Source organism: Muscardinus avellanarius, assembly GCF_963383645.1.
Source record: "Muscardinus avellanarius genome assembly, chromosome: 4".
In the NCBI taxonomy this organism is placed as follows: domain Eukaryota; kingdom Metazoa; phylum Chordata; class Mammalia; order Rodentia; family Gliridae; genus Muscardinus; species Muscardinus avellanarius.
The window spans coordinates 150,808,926-150,826,192 of record NC_137789.1 but is presented as its reverse complement, the minus strand read 5'-3'; the positions used below and the strand labels follow the sequence as shown (position 1 = coordinate 150,826,192).

The following is a 17,267-nucleotide window of genomic DNA, read 5'->3' as shown; positions in this document are numbered from 1 at the left end:
GAAGAAATCCCCAAATGCAACACAAACCTCTCAGAAATAACTGGAGCAGCCAGGACCTACTGGGAAAACAAGAGGCCCGGAGCCCACTGAGTGGAAGACCCGCTCTGCACACCACCATCCTCTGGAAGAAGAGGAAGTGGGGAGGGGGACAAGAATGGTGGTTGCACCCCACAGAAGCACACGCAGGGCGACTCCCCAACCCCACACAGGATGTTTTGAGGGGGGCCCAACTGCATCTGGAGCATTAATTCAGATCATTACAAGCTAACAGAAGGGAGACACCAGCGCAAGGGAAGGTCAGATAAAGGGTAGTAGGTAGAGGTAACCAGTCCTTTAAAGGTGAAAGGTGAAACATTTCTACATTTAATAAAAACATTTTCTTGTTTGAGGCTCTGGAAGTCTGGAGTCACATTTCGTGTGTGTGTGTGTGTGTGTGTGTGTGTGTGTGTGTGCGTGCGTGTGAATCCCCACCCTACCCCCAAAATGTCTTAAAACACATGGCTTACCAGTGGCTGCACAGAAAATATACACCCTCAAAGTCTGACTTTCATTTAAATACAAATATACAAAATGTAAACTGAGACGATAGAGAAATTTACAAAACTTTTCTTTAAAAATAATAAAGACAAAAATTCAGTTCTAGTTAGGACGCTATTAAAAGACGTGCAAGTTGTCGGATCCCATTGGGTATCTATTGCAATGTTCAACAAGGGCGAATCCAATCTGCCCCAGGCTTGGGGCCGCCTCGGAACACAGACCTGAGTGGAAATTTCTTTGAGAACCCTCGAGGCTCCTCAAGGCGGTGGACGGTCTCCTTCCCTGGCTCCTGGGGGCTCCTCTGGCTGCCCGGCTGGAGCGGGAAGCCCACTGGCCACAAGTTTTGCTCCCAAGTACAAGGGTCTGGGCTGGTTCCGCCATGGGCTGCAAGGCCAGGGTCGAAACTAGCTGCTCCCAGTGGAGTTTGAACTGACATGGTTTGAATTAATGTGGTGGTTATAACTGGTCTTGGAATTGGGCGAACTCTTGGAATTATTCTGATGCTGGGGGGAAGAGAGAGAGAGAATGTAAGAGTCAGTACTTGGTAAAGTCCAACCCTGGCACCGACACCCCGTGGGGCCCTGGAAGTGGGGGTGGTGGGTCAGGGCTGCTCCAAACCATTTCTCTCGCTTTTCGATGCCTCTGGGATTCTCCCCTGCAGACCCAGGGCCAGAGGCTGCTCTGTGGAGCAATGGAAGTGGGGTACCTGGGAAGAGCCATGGAATGAACCCCAAATGAGGGAGGAAGGGCCTCTCCTCTAACGTATGAATTGGTGAAGACTTCAGGCAAGGAATGAGATGGCTCGGGTTGGAATCCTAACCCTGCTGCTTTCTAGCCGCGTGAACTTGTGTAGTTTGTTTGCAGGCCTGGTTTCCCAGCCTGCAATGCGGGAAGAGGGCAGCTTCCTTCTGGGGTTGTGAGATGAAATGAGGCTGGGCTTCCAGAGGGTCTAGAAACCACCTGTTCCTGAAACAACTGGTGGCTTATGGTTCTCCTGGCCTTGCCGGCATCCCTGTGGAGCCGGTCTCCTCACGCTGCGGGAAAGGGAGAGAGGAGGAGCGTCTCCTCGTAGGTGCTAGAGCGGGGCGCTGTGCTGTGGAGCGCCATCTGGCACCTTGCTTGGTCTTCACAAGTCTGGGTGGCAGGTATTTGTACCCCGCTTTTCAGGCGTGCAAACCGAGACTGGGAGAGGTTTGAAAAGTTGCCACCTAGCCACAAAGTGCCGGGGCTGGACTTCCACCTGAGCCTGTGTGACTCCACGGTGAGTCTTCCCAGGACCGCGGGAGGTCAGCCACATGGGCAGGAGGAGAGGTCATTTCCGGAACTTCAGTTTCACTTGATGGAAGCATTTCAGAGTTATGCCATTTATTTTTGGCACCGGGGATTAAACCCAGGGGCATTCAAGCTGGGAGTAGTGGCGCATGTTTGTAATCCCAGCATTTGGGAGGCTGAGGTAGGAGGATCGCAGGTTCACGGGCAGCCTCAGCTACTACTTAGTGAGACCCTTTGCAACTCAGTGAGACTCTGTTTCAAAATAAAGAATAAAAAATAGGGCTGGGGGTGTAACTCGGAGATAGAATACCCCTGGATTTCATCCCCAGTATTGCAAAAGAAGAAAAATGAATAAATAACCCAGCCCTATTTTATTTTTGCGTATGTATTGGTAAAGACTTCAGGCAAGGATCCTCCTGTCTCAGTCTCCCAAATGCTGGGATTACAAGCACGGGCCACCACACCCAGCTCCAGCTCTATTTTATTTTAAAACAGGGTTTTGCCAAGTTGCTGAGACTGGCCTCAAGCCTCTGATCCTCCTGTCTCAGCCTTCCGAAGACTGGGATTATACGAGTGTGCCACCTCGCCTGAAAGCTGTGTTTTCCCATATGATAGTATATGCTACGATAGTATGTGAGAGAGTAGGGTGTTAAGCATAATAAAGTTTTTAGACGAAACCACCAGCTTAGGCTCAGCCTTCACTTTCTCCCCATGAGACCGACGCGTGCTCTCTACCCTTCCTGTGGGCTCACCACATGTGTGAGCTTGGAAGGTTCTTTAACTTCCCAGCCTCAGCTTTCTTCTCTGTGAAATGGGCGACACAGCTCATACTGGCGCTCACAGGTCTCTAGGCAGCGAGACATCCATATCCTCATGCCAAGGCACACTGGCGAAATGAATGAGCTGCTGAATGAAGCCTGGTTTTGGCAGGTAGTAATAGGAGAAGCCTTGGCAAAGCGCCCAGCCCAGGCTCTGGCCCACAGCGGAGCTCCATAAATAGCCACCTCATCCCTGCTATTCAAGAGGGAAGGAGCTGGGACTCCGGGGCAGGGGACCCGCGCTGCCTCTGCCTCGGCCTCAGCCTCCTGGGGAAGGGGGCTGGCTCCTTGTGTTCGTGGGGGGAGAAGGTGAGGAGCCAGACTGGGCGCTCCTGTGGGTGGCTTTGTGGTGGTGGCGCGGTCTTGCTCTCCGGCTGGCTGCTTCCCTGCGCATTTCTGCCATTTGGTCCACGCCAAACCGGGCCTACTCCAGGGATGGCTTTGAGGGAAGGATGTCTTTTCCCAGGAGCAGTCTCCCCTGGCTGCCAACTGGAGCTGTGAGGTTCTGTGGGGATCACGGCCCAACGCCAGTTCTCCCGATCCTTACTGTGTTTCCCTTTATCTATATAACACGAGTCTTCAGAAGGGCCATAGAGGGGATGGCTCTCCACCAGGCGCAGTTTTGCACCTAGAGGCACTCGGCAATGCCTGCAGATATTTTTGCCTGTCATGGCTGCATCTAATGGGCTGCTGCTTGACATCCCTTAAAACCCAGTCTCAATGCAGGCGTGGTGGCGCATGCCCATAATCCTAGTACCTGGCAGGCTGAGACAGGAGGATCACAGGTTCGAAGCCAGCCTCATCAACTTAGCAAGACCCAGTTTCAAAAATAGAAAATAAAGCTGGGCGTGGTGGTGCACACGTGTAATCCCAGCATTCAGAGGCTGAGACAGGAGGATCGCGGTTCATGGACAGCCTCAGCTACCTAATGAGGCTCTCTGCAACTTAGTGAGACCCTGTTTCAAAATAAAGAATAAAAAATAGGGCAGGGGTGTAGCTTGGAGTTTGAATGCCCCTGGGTTCCATCCCCAGACCCGCAAATAAATAAATAAATAAATAAATAAATAAATAAATAAATAAATAAAAATAAAAATAAATAAAATAGGACTGAGAGTGTAGAATGTCCCTGGGTTCAATCCCCAGCAATACACACACACACACACACACACACACACACACGCACGCACGCACGCACGCACGCGCACGCACCCCAAATGCCAACAGTGTTGATGCCGGGTAGCTGTGGGATGACCCTTTCAGCCTGGGGGCTCATTGGCCACTGTCTGTGTCAGGGCTTTGGACAGACCCACCCACTGTTCCATCCAGGTTGCGGCCATCCCAGGCTCTGAGCCCCAAAGGCAGGTGCAGCCCTGGGCTGGCCACTGTGGGTGCAGCCGGGTCTCACCTGACGCCGGAAGAGTCTGTGCAGCAGCCCTTTCTTTGGTGGTTCCGGGGGCTGACTCCTGTTCAGGTCTGGTGAGAGGGTACCGTCAGGTCCGAACACGTTCAGCTCCTTAAAGCATTCTGTTTCGATCATCTGGAGGGGCCAGTAGACACAGCCCGTCACCTGGGGCGGCCTCCCCCAAGCCCATGCTTGCCCGCCTCTGCCGGTCCTCTATTTCCTGCCCACGTGCAGATCCCACCGGCTCCCCCACCAAACCCATCTCCTCGAATACACTTTAAAAAGTGTGTTCCCACACTTTTTAAAAATACTTTTATTGGTCTCACGTTATAATGTAGTTATGATACACACAGTCTCACATCACCATGTAGTTCACAGCGATCGTGACACAGCACTGGGCGGGCTTTCCCCGGCTCCCTCCCATCCCCTGCCCCAAACAGGGTACTGAGACTGGCACTGGTGTTCTCACACACGCAGTGGAAGTGTCTCCTTCATCGATCCTCCTCTCCCCTTCCCTACACCCCTACCCTGGCTCCACTGGGGTCCCCCTCTGTTATCTGAAGTCCCTCTGGTATCCCGATCTCTCCCTAGCTTCCACATACGAGAGAAAACTTCACTTTCTGTGTCTGGCTAATATCACTTAACGTCATATTCTCCGTCCATTTTCCTGCATATGACATCATTTTGTTCTTTATTGCTGAGTAGAATTCCACTGTGTATATAGCCCATAATTTGTAATCCATCCGTCTGTTGATGGGCACTCCCACACTCTTTAATCGGCTCCGCTCCCTCCAGCCTGCTCCTGCCTCTAGCGCCTCCCTGTCTCCTTCCCAGCCAAGCCACTCAGGGAGACACCTCTATGGCCGCTGGTCTCTTCCGTTCCTTCTCAGCCCGCCTGGATGGCTCGGACCCTATCCCTCACTGCGCCTCGTCCAGGCCACAGGGATCTGCCCTGCTCACCTCGTTTTGCCATGGGATGGACACGGAGCCCGTGGAGAACTTGGAGTAGAAGTCGTCGTCCGTGTGGTCCAGGTTGACGCCTTTCACGGTGGAGAACTGCTCGATGTCCAGCACGTCCTTACAGTACACGGCCCGGGGCTGGGAGACAGAGGGCTCGGTGGTACCTGGGCCTGCCTGTGGCCCTGGGCCAGGCCTGGGGCTTTGATGGGGGAGGTGGAGACCCTTCCTGAGGCTCCCCCAGCCATGGACCCCAAACCTGAGCTTCCCTCTCTCAGAGGCACCAAGGGGGTCCCAGCTGGGGAGAACCGCGAGCTGGGGCTATCCAGCTTCCCTGCTCAGAAGTTCTTACATGGCTGCTCTCGCACACAAGCCCCGGGTCACACCAGGTCTCTTTCCAGGTCGGGTTGAGAGGGAAGAAGTCATCTTTGTTTTTATTTATTTGTTTGTTTGTTTTTGTGGTACTAGAGATGGAATCCAGGGGCCTTCTACCTCTGGGCTACACTCCCAGACCTATTTCACTCAGCCCGTTATTCCAGGACCCAGGACTTTCAGGGGCTAAAACCAATAGGGTCCCAGGCAAAGCTGAGTGGCTGGTGCCGATTATCAACGGTGCCTTCCACACGCTGCCCCCCACCCTGGCCAGCAGCCCTCCTCCTGGGCCTCCTGTTCTTTGCTCTGGTGATCTGTAACCCCACTCTTATTTAAAGGGTGCTTGCTGACACCTCTCCTTCTCCTCAGACTGAGCGCTTCATGACGGAAACAGCCCAGTGTTCTGTTCTGTCCCTGGGGCCTGTCACAGGCCTGGAGCATGCCAGGAGGCTGACAAAGATTTCCTGTGTCATGACTGATCTCATCCTGTCCCCATGATAACAACCCCGAGGCCAGGGGCAGACATGGTTCCTAAGGGTTGCCTCGGCCCCAGCCTGGGTGTTCACCTTGTCTGCAGTCAGGACATTAGCCCAGTAACACCACTGTGTCCCTGCACTCACGCTGGGGCTCAGGGTACCAGTGAGTGGCCATTTCCATTAATCTAAACTCACTAACTAACTAACTAACCAACTAACTGCTGGCCTTTCCCATAACACAGCGGATTTCCACCCCAACTGGATGTTAGAATCACCTGGGGGCGGGGTCAGAACTTTTTTTTTTTTTTTTGCTGGTACTGGGGTTCCTGGAAGCCCTTCTACCTCCGGGCTACACTCCCAGACCTATTTTTACATTTTTCTATTTGGAAACAGGGTCTCCTAAGCCAGCGCATGCGCCTGGCTTCGAACCTGCACGATCCTCCTGTTTCTGCCTCCCAAGTGCGGGGATTACAAGCGTGCGCCACCACGCCCGGCGGGGTCAGAACTTTGATGCCCAGGCTGTTCCCTGACTCTCTGGGGACCGCACCAAGACCAGGGCCCTCCATGCTGCCCAGGGGACTCTGCATGGACACCCGGGGTTGAGAGTGAAGGCGGCGCCTGGTGTTCCCTTCACCAGCTGCTGACGTTCCTCTTAGACCAGGGTTGACATTCACTGTCTACAGCTCTTCACACTCTTGGTGGAGCCCCTGTTCCACCAGAAAGGACCCCCTGGCCACCCCTTCACACAGATGCTGCACCTGGCTGGGCGGAGACAGCGGTGTGGTTGCCACGGACACTGCTCAGTACCCAACAGGGCCCTGGCTTCTCAACCCTAAGGGAGGGGGCTGGGAAAGCTCTGATCTGAACTCTTTGCCAGTTGCTGTGGTATAAATACTCCCATCCTGGTGGGCTGCAAGCTACCAACCTGGAGTTACTCAACACAGAAACACAGAACTGAGAGGAGCGATCAGCTTTCATAGATGAAGCGAACCAGCTCCCACGGCCTCCACGGACCCTGGCTCGATTCCCCCAGTCCCTGACAAGGTCAGGGGTTTTAAAGATGGCAGGCACTCACAGGCCATCCTGGCTTCTGATTCCTTACTTTGGGACCACCAGGCCCAGAACCTCAGACTGTAAGCCCGTCCTGCCCCTGCAGGCCTGACTCCCTCAGGCCTCTAGCCCAGCTGCGTTTGGCACTGGGTCCTACCAACCACTGGGACTCTTCGAGGACACTCTAATCTAACTGGATTCCTGCCTCACGGCCTGATTTGGAGACCTCTTCGGAAGCGGGGACTCCCTGTAACTTGAGCTGGCGGTTCCCGGCCCAGGACCTGGCGTAAACACTAGGTGTCCAGTGCTTGCTAGTTACACTCGTGGTTCTTGGTGCTCTTTTGGTCCCGGGGATTGAACCCAGGGGCATTTTGCCTCTGGCCAACCCCCTTACCCCCACCAGCCCTTTAAAATGTTCTTTAAAAAAATTGGAATAGGGTCTCACTAAATTTCTGAGGCTGGCCTTGAACCTTCAATCTTTCTGTTTTTCTGGTATTTATTTATTTATTTATTTATTTATTTATTTATTTATTTTGCAGTAGTGGGGACGGAACCCAGGGGCATTCTATCTCCAAACTACACTCCCAGCCCTATTTTTAACTCTTTATTTTGAAACAGGGTCTCACTGAGTTGCAAAGGGCCTCACTTAGTAGCTGAGGCTGTCCACGAACCACGATCCTCCTGTATCAACCTTCCGAATGCTGGGATTACGAGCGTGCGCCACCATGCCCGGCTTCTTTCTATTCTTGAAAACACTCTCTGTCCAGTTTTCATTTCTCTCTTAACTGTGCCTGGCAGGTTGGGGGAGTGGGTATGATCGCCTTCATTAGAAGTGGGTGTGATTGCCCTGGGCCTGAGTGAGCCCCAAAGTCTCTGGACAAGCAGCACGGAGCTCCCTGGCCCACACCCCATCGGTTCTGCTGGGCCTGAAGTTCAGGGTGAGCCCCGAAGTCTCTGGACAAGCAGCAGCATCGGCACTAACTACCCCAGGGGAAGGGGCGGTGGCAGGGTCCCATGAGGACAGCGGCGTGAGCCACACCTGCAGCCGCCCGCCTGGAGGAGTGTGTGGCCTGCGGGGAGCTACTCACGTCTGGGACAAAGGGCGGGTCCAGCATCCCGGCTTCCAGGCGCTTGAAGTTCATGTTCCTGAAGAAGGGGTGCCTCTTGACCTCGGCCGCACCCTCCTCCTGGCAGCCCAGTCTCTGCTTGGCGTCTTTGGTGAGCAACTGCGTGAAGCAAGAGCGTGTCTGAGGCCATGCCCTGGGCCTGTCCTCGTGCCCGGAGCCAGCAGGGCAGAGAAGACCACTGTCATGGTGCCGGTGTCTCGGAGCTCCCAGGCGCCCTTCCTCCGGCGTGCACGGTGTTGGCTCACAGTATGGAGGGGACCTCCCCACAAACAGAGGAAGCAAGGCGGGCACAGGTACAGCCTGGCGAGGCCTAAGCTGCTGTCGCTGAGACCCGGGCCCTGGGCTGGTGGCCCGGGTCAGGTGTCTACATCTTGGCTTTTTTCTTCTAGGTGTGGGGGATCAGGCCTGCCCTTCCCGTTCCAAGAAATCCACAAGAGGCAGGGCTCCCTCCCAGTGCAGGGGATGGCCAGATTGTGGGCATCAACAGGGGCAAAAAAGGGGAGAGGGGTCAGGCTGCTTTCCAGTTCCTGCCAGGCAGGAACGCCAGACAGGGGCCAGGGCTTCTGCTTTTCCTCAAGAGATGCCAGAAGACCGGGTTCCTATGTGAAATCTACTTTTTTTTTTTTTTTTAACATCTTGGCAATTAACCCACCATCCTGAAACATCCACCCAGGCTGAACAGAACGGCCGCCTACATGTCAGCTTGCAGCCGTGCTATCAGGAGAATACAAGAGGGGAGCAGGTGTGTGCTGCGATGGTGGGGCAGGCAGAGCAGGCTTCCTGGAGGAGGAGGGCTGCAGAAGGCAGGAGGGTGGGGACTCTGTGGGGCCAAGGGAAGTGGAGGCTGAGGTCTGGGCCTAGGGACCAGACACGGGGGACAGAGTAGTGGGATGCAGGGGGCAGGGCTGCTGAGTCCCATGGCTGCCGAGATGAAATGGGGCTGCCTCCTGGGCCAGGGGCCTCCAGGGGCTCCCTGCAAGTCAGGCCCTCGGTGTCCCGAGCCTGCCGGACGGGACAGGGCAGGCCTGGCTGCCCAACCTAGAGGCTGCGTTTAAGAGTGAGGAGGAAGCCCAAGACAAGAGTCCCAAGACCCCAGGATCACTTGTAGAGAAGATGAGCAAGGCCAGAGGCCTCTGGCGGTTCTTCTAAGGGTGCAAGATGAGGGGACAGTGCCAAAGTTTGACACTTGGCACCCAAAGGCCCGCCAAGGTTCACAGGAGCCACTGCATTTCCCCGTGGTGGCCACAAGGGGGCAGAAGAGGGCCAGCAGTGCTCCTGGTTTAATTGGGAGAACCCAGCCCAAGTCTGGCTCTGAGGTGGATGTCTGGGGCACAGGGTGGCAATCGGGGTCCCCTCTGCCTCATCCTCTCAGTGCATCCATGCCCCTGTTGAGGTCTCAAGCCCTGCTTCTCTGAATTGCTGGCCCTGGTCTCAGATGTTTAGTGACACTCTGATCACGGGGGTCTGAGGCCTCCTATACTTTGCTACGTCATAACCAGGCATTGCTGACACCCACAATTGCACTCGCCTGACCACCGTGCCTGCTCCTGTTGTCCCCCCACCCCAACTTTGGCTGTGGAGACTGGATCCTCCGAGCCCCCCGTGTGGCTGGCTGATGGGCTGTGGGGTCTGGGTGTGGGTTTGTATGTTACATGGTTCCTCCCTAGGTGTCTCTCACAGGAGAATGACAGATCTATAGTTCCTTTGGACACGGTCAGAAAGCAGATAGAGCCCCCAAGCCTTCCCACAGCTCTCCGATGTGAGTGGAGCTGGCAGGAGTAGCTAAGCAGAGGGGTGCCGCAGGCCAGGGGCCTCCCGGGGTGGGAAGCCAAGGCCCTGGGATCCCGGGAACAGCGGTGCAGCCTGGGGTTTCTGGAAGCAGAAGCTCAGCTGCTCCCCCAGCCGCCCAGGCCTGCTCTTCCAGCCCGGGCTGATGGCGCCCCAAGGCCGCTGTGGATGCAGAGCTGGGAGGAGAGAGGGGCCCTCTGCTGCTCCGGGTGCAGTAGGGACCTGGGGAGAGGAAGCCCGCGGGCTCACAGGTGCACAAAGCTGGACGCTCGGGCTTTCCCAGAGCCAAAGAAAGGGCCGGGGCCAGCCCTGGAGTGGGGCCCACCTGTGCTGAGGGGGACGGGCATCAGCCCAGGGCCGGCCAGCTCTGTTGTCCTGACGGTGCCTGTCACTTGCTCCTATCCCTGGCTGTCCCGTGCTCAGGCCTGGCCCTGCCCTCCCAGCCTGCCCTGTTACTCAGGGCTGTCATGCCCGCAGGCAGGTCGGGTCTCACTCTGCTGCTGTCCCACAGAACCCAACAGAAACTTTGTTATAAGACTTTTTAAAGGCTGTGAACAGCTCTCCATTTCTGCTGCAGACTTTGCTCAGGCCTGTGCCTTGGGGTCCGGAGCTGGAGGAGCAGCCAACTCCCCCAGGCCAGATATGACGTGCAGGCGTCCCCTGTGCCCCTAGCCCTTTCCTGGGCTCATGGGGTACCCTGCCCTACAGCTGCAGGAGGCGCTGGCCACCCAGGACACAGCAAGGCGCACCAGCAACTCTGGTGTTGAGGGCCCCACCACCCGCACCCTGCACCCGGCCCTTCAGGCTGTCTGGTGTAGCCCGAGGGCAGCGTCTGGCTCCCTCAGAACTCACCATCTTGCAGATGGACTTGGCCTCCTCGGAGAACTTGTGGGAGTACGCCTCCTCCGTCTCCAGGACCCGGCGGTCCACCTCCTCCCGCTTCACCTTCTCCTTGCGGCCACGGAAAGGCGATTGGCCCTCGATCATCTCATAGATGAGGCAGCCCAGGCCCCAGTAGTCTGGGCTCAGGCCATATCGCTGGTTGTTCAGGACCTCCGGAGCTGGGGGCAAAGCAGACAGGAGGGTGAGTGAGGGCCGGCTGGCTGTGGGCCGCCGCCGGGCACAAGGGCCTGAGCTGCTCCATACCCCACTGCACCTCGTGCACCTTGGACCCGAAAGTGGCTCAACTCACAGAAGTGCTGGGTGTGGTGGCGCACGCTTGTAATCCCGGTGGTTGGGAGGCTGAGACAGGAGGATCGCACAGGTTCGAAGCCAGCCTCGGCTACTTAGTGAGGCTCTCAGCAACTTAGTGAGACCGTTTCCAAATAAAGTATGAAATAGGTCTGGGAGTATAGCCTGGAGGTAGAAAAGTCCCTGGGTTCCACCCCCAATACCATAAAAAGATACATAAATAAAATAATAAAAAATAGGACTGGGGTGTAGCTTACACATAGAATGCTGCTGGGTTCCATCCCCATACCGCAAAAAAGAAAAATAAAAAGGCCCTGGGGAGCCCCACCTGGAGTGGGGTTCTAGGGGCCGGAATTCAGCCTGTAGCCCCTGACGGAGGGAGGCAGGGAGGCCCCTATGGGAGTCGTGCCTGGTGACACAGCGGTCTCCTCACGTCTTGGAGCCCTTCCTAGAGACCTCTGTCCTCTCAGCGGACTCCCCCCCAACCCCACGCAGACTCCAGCTTCGACCAGACCTCTCCTAGTAGCCCCGAGTGCCAGGCTCTGGCCACCAGTGCCTGGGCTGTGGGACACAGGTGGGGGTGGGGGTGCATATCGGCTTCAGCCCTGGGGAAACCTTCCGTTGAACGCATCGTCCTGCCTGGAGAGCGCCTGCCACCGAGCGGCCCCAAGGGCACCATGACTCTGCATCTGCTCCCGGGTGGGCGTGGGGGGCTCGGCCGGAGACAAGCAGAGCTCACACTCACCCATGTAGCCGACGGTGCCCACCCGGCCACGGATCAGCTCCCCCTCGGGGATCTTCACGGCCAGCCCCAGGTCTGAGATCCTGATGTGACCTGTGGGGGACAGCGGGGTCAGCGGGCCCTGGGATGGTCATGGGGGGGGTAGCATGGGCTGACAAGACACGGCGCCCACAGTATTTCCATCTTTCAGGGACCCCCACCTGGCCTCTCGGGGTGACCACGCAGCCGGGGAGAGTCCAGGTCGGGGAGGATGTGAGCAAGTGACACTTTTTAGGAGTGCAACAGGACAGGGTGGGGGTGGTTGGGCGCTGGCCAGCCGGCCTCATAAAACGCCCTAATGGGCTTTCTGGAAGGCTGAGGTCGCAGAGTTTAACATGTCCTGGCCTGATTCTGGGATTGCTTCATGGGAAAAATATGAGCTTCTCCTGACATTTTGAAACAATTTGCTTGAGGGGAACTGCAAAGCGACTCCCGCCCGGCCCGCCAGCCTCTGGAGGTGCTTTGAGTTTTCTCTGTGGAGAACAAGAAGGGAGAATGTCTGGCCTGGGCTGGGGGAGCACACACGGAGTCCTCGGAGTCCTCGGAGTCCTCAGAGCCCAGGGCTGACCCCAGGCGACACGCAGGGCGCTGGGAATCCCACCTCTGCCTTGGACCCGGCACAGAGGGTCACAGCCACCCCTCTCACTCCCTTCCCTGCTGTGGACCTCTGTGGGAGCATTCCAGAGACCCCATCAGCAGGGAGCTCTGTGGCTTTGCCCCCTCCGTGGCGCCTGACACTCAAGAGGGGGAAGCTGCAGGGAAGTGAAGTCCCTGCCCAGCGTCTCTGAACCGCGGACTCCTCACACAGTGCTCTCTTGGCCGAGCCATGCTGCTTCTCCACCAAGTAGCCTCCCCGGGGTCCAGAACTGCGGACCCTGGCCGCCCTCTGTCTATATGGCCCTCCTAGACACCGGACTTACCGTAATCATCTAGCAGGATGTTCTCAGGTTTGAGATCTCTGAAAAAAAAAAAAAAAGACAGCAGCTGAGTGCAGCCCTTCTGGGATGGCACCTGGGTGACCGCTGTGGGCCCGACCAGGTGCACCTCCGAGCTCTGGCCCCTCTGGGTCAAGATGGTGTGACTCTGTTCTCACCTTCCAGAGTCTTAAGACAGAGGCTGCTGGCTGGCACAGGTATCTTCCTGGCCCCGGACAGTGTCTGGGAGGGGGTCAGGTAAGGCCTGACCTGGCACCCATCTACGTGCTGATGGCCCCCAGGGCTGAGGAGACACCTGGCTGGGGAAGCACCCCAAGGTCTGGGAGAGCCTGAGTGTTCATCGGGTCCTGAGTGTGAAGGAAGAGGCCCGTGGAGCCCAGAACGCACACTGAGTGAGAGGTGGGGCCCCCAGGATAAGGGGAGAGGGGCCCTGGAGCAACCTCTGCTTTCCCAGAATGGGGGTCAGGCAGCAGAAGGGTCAGGCTTTCCCAGTAAAAGGTAACAGCCCAGGGAGGGGTGTGCGCAGCTTGGTCCACCACCAACACAGGGCATCTGGATTGAGGCTCCAGTTCCCAACCAACCTAACGGCTTTGTTTACTTAACTGATGGCAGCTGTCCTCACAGGGAGTGGTTAATGTACCCAGATCCACTGGGCTGCCTCACAGAGTGATAATTGGTGTTTGTGTATACTTATTTATTGCAGAATACTTGGGTTGCTATTGTTATTTACATTGCCGCCTTTTGATGTGTTAACAATTCCAAATAAGGGCAAGAGACACCGTCTCCATTAGCCAGCAGATGCTGGGGTTGGAAGGACAGCTCCCTGGGGCTGGGGGACCGGCCAGAACCAGATCCTGAGAGGCCACAGCAAGTGGCCAGGGCCCCAGGAGGCCCCATCCTCGGCCTCCCTGGAAGATGAGAGCGACTCAGAGGGCTTTCTTATTTCTTTTCTTTTTAAGTGAAAGGCAATCAAGGAGAGCATTCTTTTTTTCAACCCTTAGGGAACATGTTCAGATTCTCTTCTCACTTGAATGAAACCAAAACAAAAACAGAGGTGGAGACAGGGGATGGGGAGCCATCAAGACCATTCTTTCTGTTTCCAGAACTTTCTTTGAGCTCCCCAAATAATCTCCGCCCAGACCTCCCCACACAGGTCCTCACACTGGGCCTTGTGGGTGCCTGGGGTGTGCTGGGAATGTTGGGGCGCCCCTGCGGGCACTGCAAGGGGCGGATTTTTTTGCCTCGTCCTCACCTTGCAGGAGCCTCTCACGCATCTTTTAGACAGAGGGTGGAGGAAATCAGTTTGCTACAGCACTTGGGTTCCCCTGGATCCCTTGAAAGTGGGATGTAACCATTCAATTTCCAAAGATCACTATTTTATTTATTTTTTGCAGCACTGGGGATGGAACCCAGAGGCATTCCACTTCTGAGCTCCACCCCCAGCCCTATTTTTTATTCTTTATTTTGAAACAGGGTCTCACTGAGTTGCAGAGGGCCTCACTAAGTAGCTAAGGCTGGCTGCAAACCCGGATCCTCCTGTCTCAGCCTCCAGAATGCTGGGATGACAAGCGTGCGCCACCACGCCTGGAGATTTGCTGCTATTTAATCGCATGATAAAATGAATATTTACTTCAAACGCAGTGGGGCACAGAAATCCTTTGTGGAGAAGAATCTGGACACATTGTCCTACAGAGTCGGGACCCTGTGGACTGAGGTCAGTGGGGAAGGGCTGAGGCCAGGCTGAGGACGGGGCGGGACGGGACCTGTGAACTCTGCTGCTACCCGTGGGCAGTGACCCTCCCCTCATCTTTCTGGGGCTGAGTCCAGATGCTGGTTTCAGGCCCCACTGAGCCTCCTGGGTCTGGGTGACGGGGCCGGGTGGGGTGGGCCATCCACCCTAACGTGGAGAAGTGGTCAGTTTGGGAAATGCCAGCCCATGTCCTTGGCTTCTCAAGGCCTTGGCAGCCACAGAATACTAACTGGAGAATGGGTTTCCAGGGAAACCCGGGCTCCAGGGTGGGAGAGTCCACCCGCCTCCTGCACCCTCGTTGTGTGCTGAGCAGCGATGGCAGCCCCCCATGGGGCCAGGGGCAGTCCCACGGACCGGCTGAGGCTCTGGGGAGCGCAGCTCACCTGTAGACGGTGTTCTCACGATGCAGGTCTTCCAAGCCGCAGAGGATCTCGGCTGCGTAAAACAAGGCTCGCTCCTCCTCGAAGCCGGGGTTCCCCATGTTGTAGATGTGGAACTTCAGGTCCCCCCCGTTCATGATGGTTAGGACCAGACACAGCGCATCCTTGGTCTCGTAGGCATAGGCCAGGTTGACCTGGGAGCGCAAGGGCGGCGCCATGGTGAGGTCACAGCTGCCGCGCCCCTCGTCCACTTCCTTGAAGCCGGGGCTGGGCAGCAGCGGAGGACACAGAGCGGCCTCACACCATCCCCTGCACCCTGGTGGCCTCTCAGTTACTTGCCTGCTGCCCCTCCTGGCCAACAAAAGACTCACACCTGGCTCCTGTCAGTGGTTCAAGGCAGGGGCAGGGTAGGGGCAGCAGGCAGTACCACGGCCTTCAGCAACCCTACCACGATGGCGGTGGTGCCTCCACACGGATCATTCAGCAGTCGTCAGAACTGGATGCTACCTGTTGGCTGGCCAGGAGAGCAGGGCATGGCTGCCCTTCGGGCTGTGAGGACTCAGCATGATGAGGGGCTTGGGGATGGCCGGTGGAGCTCGAGGATGCAACACAACCCTAGTGTGCAGGATGTGACTTGTCCCCTGTCCAGGGGCCACCGAGAGAGGTGGCTTTGGGGCTGGTGGGTGGGCTGAGGCCATGGCGCAGTGGGAGAGGTGGGCAGATTACCCCGGGTGGAGTTTCTTCTTTTCTTTTCCCCTTTGGGAGCTTGCACAGATGAAATCTGGCCACTATGGACGAGGCTGGGGACAGGCTGGGCCATAAAACTTGGATGTAAACATCAGGAACAATATAGTAGTTATTTCCAAGAAAAGGAGACGAAATGGCAGCAAATGGTGAGTGAGCTTGTAGAGGGTGCTACAGGCTTGCCTCCCGGGGGTGCTATTGGGAGAGGAGGGATCTAGCAGGAGACCCTGAGGCCACTGAGGGTGAGCCCTCCAAGGCCTTCCTGTCTCTCTCTTCTGCTCCACCATGTGTTTTCCACCAAAGACTCAAAGCAATGGGCTGCTTGGTCTTGGTGTGGGAGCAAAAATAAACCTTTTTGCTTTCTGAGTTAAATGCCTCAGGCATTTTGTTATAGTGATGGAACGCTGACTAATACAAAGTGTCACTGTAGAATTCCCTACCAAGGGCTGTGGATGGCACACAGTCACAGAAGTTCCAGCCATCAAAACAGTGGCCCTTGAAGATGTGCAGGCCCAGGTTTCTCCTGAGTAGGATCCACGAGCACCACCCCTCAGAGATGAGGGCTCTACCAGCAACATGGAGATGGCAGTCAGCAGTCAAGGAGGCCTAGGCCAAAACTGTCTGGTGCCAGCCTTGTTTACCTCCTCTTCTGAGTTAGCATCCCACTGCCCACCTCTTCCCCCTGGGTAAGGCTGGCAGCTGGGGGCAAGCTGAGATGAGACCCAGAGATCTAAACTCCTGTCCTCTTTGAGTATTGCTTTATAAAACCACCTTCCTGTGGTGAATGACCAAAGCAGTAGGTGGATGGTGGTGTCTCTCCTCTCTCACAACAGTAGGTGGGAGTTTAAGTGGGGCAGGCTTCTTGGACTGCCTTTTGGGAGTGGCTGTCAGATGGGAAATGTGCACACCCTCTGCTGCAGAGATTCCTCCGCTAGGACCACACCCCACGGGAAAAGTCACAGAAATACAGGGAGGAGAGCTCAGAGGTGGACAGCACAGCACTGTGTGTGGTGGTTTAAAAACGAGAAAGGGTTACCATGCATGGGCTTAGCGCTGCAGAGCAATGATGTATGGCTTTCAAAAGAGGGGTGCAACTGTACGTCTGGCTAGAGAAAAAGATCTACAATGTAAAGGGAAAAAATGTTGCACATTTGATGTATGGGAAGAAGCTTGGGCTAAAAATAATGAGGTCTCTCTATGAATAAAACATGTCTGGGATGATTACCCCAAGAGGGAGGCATTTATTTTTATTGTGCACCCTTCTGTGCTGGTTGAATTTTTACCTTGTGCATATATTAGTTTTCATAAGCCCTTGGAGCAGAGGCACTTAGAGCTGACCCATGTACTCCTCCACACTTTCCGGCCTCTCTCACAGCTAACTTGGCCCTTGAGGTGACGGGTTCTGGCCAAGAGACTGTGGGTGGCAGTGTGGAAGGTCTGTCCAACTCAGATATAAAAAGTCCTATGGAGACCCCTCCAAGCTCCAGCTGAAGCAGCTGTCAGGTGGAGGAGGTTGGTCTAATCTGATTAGACTTGACATGGCAGATCAACTTTGTTGTATGCAGCTACTTAGAGTTGGGGTTAATTTGTTACTGCAGCAAAGCCTAGCCTAGACTAACTAATGTAACCCATACAGAGAAAATGGCATCTTTCTAGGAAACTCCGCCATGATGTCTCCCATGATGAA

The 17,267-nt window shown here is 55.9% G+C and overlaps 1 protein-coding gene across 3 annotated transcripts in view; it reads right to left on the bottom strand.

Annotated features, from left to right (window-relative positions):
* Nucleotides 1–941: 941 nt before the first annotated feature.
* The window catches only part of GRK5 (G protein-coupled receptor kinase 5), a gene marked incomplete at both ends in the record, with an annotated part of 210,823 nt that continues 194,497 nt past the window's right edge, over nt 942–17,267 (bottom strand). For 2 of the 3 annotated variants that reach the window (XM_080695301.1, XM_080695303.1), the window contains 8 exons: nt 942–1,040; nt 4,033–4,164; nt 4,990–5,127; nt 7,973–8,110; nt 10,652–10,860; nt 11,736–11,825; nt 12,692–12,729; nt 14,840–15,030. In XM_080695301.1, the coding sequence (XP_080551427.1) occupies nt 942–1,040; nt 4,033–4,164; nt 4,990–5,127; nt 7,973–8,110; nt 10,652–10,860; nt 11,736–11,825; nt 12,692–12,729; nt 14,840–15,030 (1,035 nt within the window). Of the gene's footprint in view, nt 1,041–3,996; nt 4,165–4,989; nt 5,128–7,972; nt 8,111–10,651; nt 10,861–11,735; nt 11,826–12,691; nt 12,730–14,839; nt 15,031–17,267 lie in introns of all 3 variants that reach the window. The other variant, XM_080695302.1, reaches the window with a different exon arrangement.